At 34.7% G+C, this 5,959-nt stretch overlaps 1 protein-coding gene across 1 annotated transcript; it reads left to right on the plus strand.

Moving 5' to 3' along the window:
* The first annotated feature begins 494 nt into the window (after positions 1-494).
* On the plus strand, positions 495-5,654 carry LOC129966467 (uncharacterized). Its single transcript, XM_056080893.1, has 2 exons — positions 495-1,439; positions 5,532-5,654. The coding sequence occupies exons 1-2, from the start codon at positions 495-497 to the stop codon at positions 5,652-5,654; spliced, it is 1,068 nt and encodes a 355-aa protein (XP_055936868.1).
* Positions 5,655-5,959: the final 305 nt, after the last annotated feature.

Below are 5,959 nucleotides of genomic sequence, written 5' to 3' on the forward strand. Positions count from 1 at the left end.
TGTTTGGAAAACAATGATCGACACAAACATTTTCTTTGTTTAAATTCAAACAAAATTGAAACATTGTTATGGATAATAACATTATTCATTTTCAATGTTAAAAATTTCTAAAAGTATCTGTGAAGACCGCCCACGTTTAAAAACGAACTGAAGTGAACGGACTGTTCACGAGCCTGCGTGCTCTTGTTCCATCAATGTAAAATATGTTTCGTAACTGATTGTATATAAGCATTGTACATAGCCGTGTTTTGAGTTTGAATAGATAAAAATATGTTGAGTCTAAATCAAATAAATGTTTTAAAATGCAAGTGACTGTATTTGCTGATGTATTCTTTTGAGTAATTCACCAAATTAAAGGAGAAATCGGGTAGATTTAAAGGTCCTGATATATAAAAACACTTCTGAAACGAAAGCAGTTGTAACATTTGTGACGTCCGTGACAGGACACTTTAATATTGTGAGTGATTTATAGAATATTATTTGCATTTGAAATCATGGATCATCTTAAAATGAAGCGAAAGTCCTTAAGAACTTCATTTACCAATGCAGAGAGAAATTTGGCGCAACTCTTGGTGATACTTGAAACTGACGCCAAGGATATTGATAAACTTCACGTATTAAATTCACAACTAGAGGATAAATTTTCTCGTTTGGATGAGATTCAAAACGAAATATCCTCATTACTTTTAGAAGAGAACACGGCCGAATACGAAACAGATTTTGAAGCGGCTGAAAATTACCGAGATAAATATCTCGAACTGAAAACGAAAGTGGCGACATTCTTGAATAAAAATTCCAGATGTGTTTCAGAATGTTCTTCAAAAAACAATGATGCGAAATTGAAAGTACCGAAATTTGAACTAAAGAAATTTTCTGGTGATCCGAAAGAATTCCTCACATTTTGGAGTATTTTTTCTAAAACTCATGAATCGGATGAGTTATCTGAAATCGATAAATTCCTATATTTATATCAAGCGATGGTGCCTGAATCCAAAGCTGCAAGATTGATTTCCAGTTTTCCAATAACATCTGAAAATTATTCTAAAGCGGTTCAACAGCTGAAAAGAAGATTTGGTAGAGAGGATCTTTTGGTACAGATCTATGTGCGAGATCTTCTTTCTCTTGTTATGAAGAATGCTAATACCGGAAGGAATTCTTCGGATTTAGCGAGCCTCTACGACATGTTGGAAACGAAACTAAGAGCTTTGAAAAGCTTGGGACGTACGAAAGAAAAATTTGCGGACTTCCTGGAGCCTCTTGTCGAATCCTGTCTGCCTGAAAGTGTTCTACGTGCCTGGGAAAGAAGCCGAGTTTCGGAAGATAGTGATGACTCTACAAGTCAAAGATCTCTCGAAAAATTAATGTGTTTTGTGCGTCATGAAGTCGAATCGGAGGAGATGATAAGTTTAGCTCGAGAGGGATATGGAAAAAATAATGGAGTAATTAAACGAAATAATAATAAAATTATAGTTGCAGATGTCCGGGATGTAGCAACGACAGCCATGTTAGTAAGTACAAATGCTTCTCATGACAGGATACCCAAAGGTAAGTCAAATTCTGTATTTTGTGAGAAATCTCATTTTAGTTCCGATTGTCTTTTAGCTCAAAAAATGTCTTGATGAAAAGAAGCAAGTATTGTTTAAAAAGGGAATTTGTTTTAAATGTTTAAATTACGGCCATATTGGTAGAAAATGCAGAGTTAAACTGAAATGTTTAAAATGTAATAAGCAGCATGTAACTTTAATGTGTTCTGATAAAAAAGAAATTCATTCATTTAAAGCTAATGAAAGTAGTGAAGTTTCAAATAATTTGTCGAATAATAATTATAATGATAAAGTATATTTGCAAACTATCTGTGTAGAAATTATAGGTCAGGGAAATAAAATTCAAGTTCGGGGACTCTTAGACAGTGCGTCTTCCCGTTCATACATTAGTGATAGAGTTATTAAGTACTTGAAACTAAAACATCTCAGACGTGAAAAGGTAATTCATGGCCTATTCGGAGGGAAAGAAACTGCTCCATTAGAACATGGTATATATGCGATTAGGGCATTAGAACATGGTATATATGCGATTAGGGCATTCTATGGAGAAGGGTTAATAGTCGCTTATCCCACCCACCCCCAGAAACAATCCGACAGTGGAAAAGCTCTCTTTTGCAGGAATAAGAGAGAATGTCCCTCATTGATTCCATAACTCACAAATACACGATATTGCTTTCGATCTGAGGAAACCATGCCCCTTGCAGAAACTCATTTCTATCCGAGAAATCATATTTTTCTTTTGTTTGTACAATATGCACAATTGGGCATTATTTTTTTCTTACTAACAATATCGTCAATAAGATTTAATTATTCCTTGTTCGTTGCTCATATATTACAACACTTATAAATCGTATATCAGTCACAAAAATATGTCCTAACCTGCAATTTATATCCAAAAATAACATGCTATAGCTGATTTGATAGAGCTGATGCCGAAACTACTACAATACGAAAATAAATTTTAAATCATCTCAAAATTCAAAAACTTATCTTTTCAGTGACACAATTAATTGCTAAATAGGATTTTTTTTTCTTTGCTATTGTGAAAAAAGTTGAATTATTTTCATTGTTGCTACAAATACTTCATTTTGGATTTTTTTCCATTCTTGATGATGAAGATAGGTTGTAGGTCTTTCCATGCTTTGTAGGTTTCGGTTTTATAGTATACTTTTTGGTAAATAGTGTGTCTCTTGCTGCGCCAAGGATGCCAAGTCGCCAATAAAGATGGCGCACAAAATAAACAAACACTTCTGTAAAACAGTTATGGTTTCCACTTTATGCATTAAAATTATTATCTTTAGTGATAAGTATTGTAATTTATATTTTAATCTGATATTTTTATTTTTATTTTTTTAAACCTTTGGGATCACTATCCTTGCTTATCTTAACAATTTTGAAGAAGATTTTGAAAACCGGCTGCGCCGGTCTGTTGTGTAAAGAGCAAAATTTAGAGCACGCGATTCCTGTCGGCATCTGAAGAAAGCACCAGGCTGAATTTTTTAACTTAAAAAAACATCCTACGGCTTTGCAAGTGACGGGAGCGGGAACCTAGTATAGCTTCGCTAGCACATTGAACATAAGAACTGTGTGGACAACAGCAACAGTACATACAAACAACCTAACATACCTAACTTCATCAACTCGTATATATATATATATATATATATATATATATATATATATATATATATATATATATATATATATATATATATATATATAACCTGTAATTTTGCTTCCCAGTACGACTAGTGTAATCGTAAGAAAGACAGGATGTACGATCTGTCCTGTGCGTGCTGAGCGGGTGCCGCGTCAATGACCTCAAAGCTTGGCGACCATTTGGCGACTTTAGAGACAAAATGGATAATGCTGGAAAGTTCGAGAACTTTCACGATCCATCCACTAGGAACCGAGATACGCCCTGATTGGTCTGGAAGATTCTAGCCCCGCCTCCCGGAACTATAAAAGACAGGTACTCTGAAGCTGCGGTGAAGTCACAAAAACACCCTCAAAGAAATTAACCCCCCCCCCCCACCTCTAGCGAAATTAAAATAGCAATTAAAAAACTTAAAACAAATAAATCCCCTGGACACGATGGATTAAATAATAAAATGCTTAAAAATCTCCCAGGCAATATAATCTTCGAAATTAAAATACTCATCTATAAAATCTTAATTATTGGATATTTCCCCAAAAGATGGAAAACAGCAACTGTTGTACCGATACACAAACTCGGTAAAGACCCAACCAACCCCACAAAATATAGACCCGTTTCCCTACTACTATCAATAAGCAAACTAACAGAACATATAATCCTTAAAAGACTAAACACATTCCTTGAAGAAGATAAAATACTCATACCTGAACAATTTGGTTTCAGAAAAAATCTGTCAACAACACATCAACTATACCGTGTAACCGAATTCATCGAAGAAGCTTTCCATAATAAACAAAAATCAGCAGCAGTTTTCCTAGACATACAGAAAGCCTTTGATAGAGTTTGGCAATATGGTTTAATTTATAAATTAATTAATTACAAAATCCCTAACTACCTAATTGAAATAATATATTCTTATCTTTTAAACCGTAAATTTAAAGTTAAAGTTAAAAATGCAATCTCCTCAGAAAAAATTATACAAGCTGGTGTAACCCAAGGCTCTAAAATCGGCTCAGTTTTGTTTTCCATCTTCATTAATGTAGAGTTTTAATTAGCGGCCATTACCATTCCACTGTTATACTGAACGCATCCAATTCAATTTAGTTTTATTATATTGTAATAGATGGCACCATGGGTTCTACTAATCGAAAGTGCTAAGTCACGTGACCATAAATTTTATATAAAGCGAGCTGTTGGCATTCGCTCGAGAGCAGAGAGGCGTTACATAGCTTAACTACGAGCAGACATCTTGTTAGGCTTCGCCCTTTGTGCCATCTAAATATTTTACTTCTAACTTTAATGTAAATAATCTTTCCCGTCCTAATTGTTAATGTCCTTTTAATCGTGTTTACTGTAAATAAATTATTTGTTTTTCTTTAAAAGTTTCTTAATCAGTACCCTAGACACTGATCCAAATGGGATTGAATGGGCATTTTGTCCCACCCAGTCCTACATTAATGACATCCCCAAACAGTTCAATACCATATTATGTATCTTCGCCGACGACATAGCAATACTTGCAAAAAATAAAAACTCCAACTACATATGAATTGCACTAAACAGACACCTCAAAAAACTTGAAGGCTGGTTTGAAAAATGGAAAATTACAGTCAATGTCACGAAAACCAAAGCTATTATTTTTCACAAATCACCAGCCAATAAATCTTACCCACAGCTAAAAATTAACGACAAAATTATCCCGTGGTCTCAGAATTGCAAATATCTCGACGTAATAATAGACAGGAAATTAACATCGAAACCCCACTTTCTCTACATCAAAAATAAATTCCGTGAACTAGCGCGAAAATTCTACCCCCTAATATCATGGAATTCCAAAATGAATAGGAAAAATCAATTACTTATTTACACAGCCTATTTGCGTCCAGTACTCACGTATACCTGCCCAGTGTGGGGGTATGCTGCCAAAAGTAACTTCAAATTATTAGATCAACAACAAAATCAAATAATTAAAAATATCTGTAAAGCACCCAGATTCTTTTCCAATTCCAAAATTTATAAAGCAATTGATTATCGCCCACTCAAAAAATTCGTTAAGAAATAGACACTAAATTTTATAATAACCTTGCATATATAGATAATGAAGCAATAGAACTAATTCCTAAATATGACCCCAATCCGCTAATTAAAAGACCCAAAAACGAGCTCATTTAAACCATAACCCTTTCGCTAACAATCCTAACCCTTTAACATTACCTGTTCAAATAAATGTAAACAGACAATGTCCATGGCGCCATCTAGTGCTATAAAAACAACCCTGTAACTTACCCTACACTAGATTCATATCGTTAAGTCCTATTTACCTTCGGCAGCATACCCAATCACCCACTCCATCAGTAACAACCAATAGCATTACGCCTTCCAATACTCCACATCAACCCAGCCAATCACAACGCTTGAACCACCCAGAACCACAACTAAGGAAATTTCCCTAGTAATCCAACAAACTCATGGCAATATAATAAAAGTAAAGCTCTATCAGTCACATCAATAAGGGGATAGTCATTCTCCAACGACGGTAGCCCCGACAAGCCTATCATCGAACTCGAACTCGAGCTGCAGTGAAGACGTGTGTGAGAATAGTCGGAGTTGCCGACAAGTAACAGAACTGGAGAATTAGACAGTAAGCAAGCTGTTGAACTACCGATTAAATGCGCTGCATTATTACGATTGATTGGCGGTATTTGTAGAAAAATTTTGTAACAATATATATATTCCACTCATCCTTTATCCATTCTGC

The sequence above is a fragment of the Argiope bruennichi genome, chromosome 4 (assembly GCF_947563725.1).
Source record: "Argiope bruennichi chromosome 4, qqArgBrue1.1, whole genome shotgun sequence".
Classification (NCBI taxonomy): domain Eukaryota; kingdom Metazoa; phylum Arthropoda; class Arachnida; order Araneae; family Araneidae; genus Argiope; species Argiope bruennichi.

Coding starts and splice junctions, on each gene's coding strand:
- LOC129966467 (XM_056080893.1), top strand. CDS start 495: ATGGATCATCTTAAAATGAAGCGAAAGTCCTTAAGAACTTCATTTACC. Junction 1,440..5,531: donor GATATGGAAAAAATAATGGA/GTAATTAAACGA, acceptor TACCTTCGGCAG/CATACCCAATCACCCACTCC.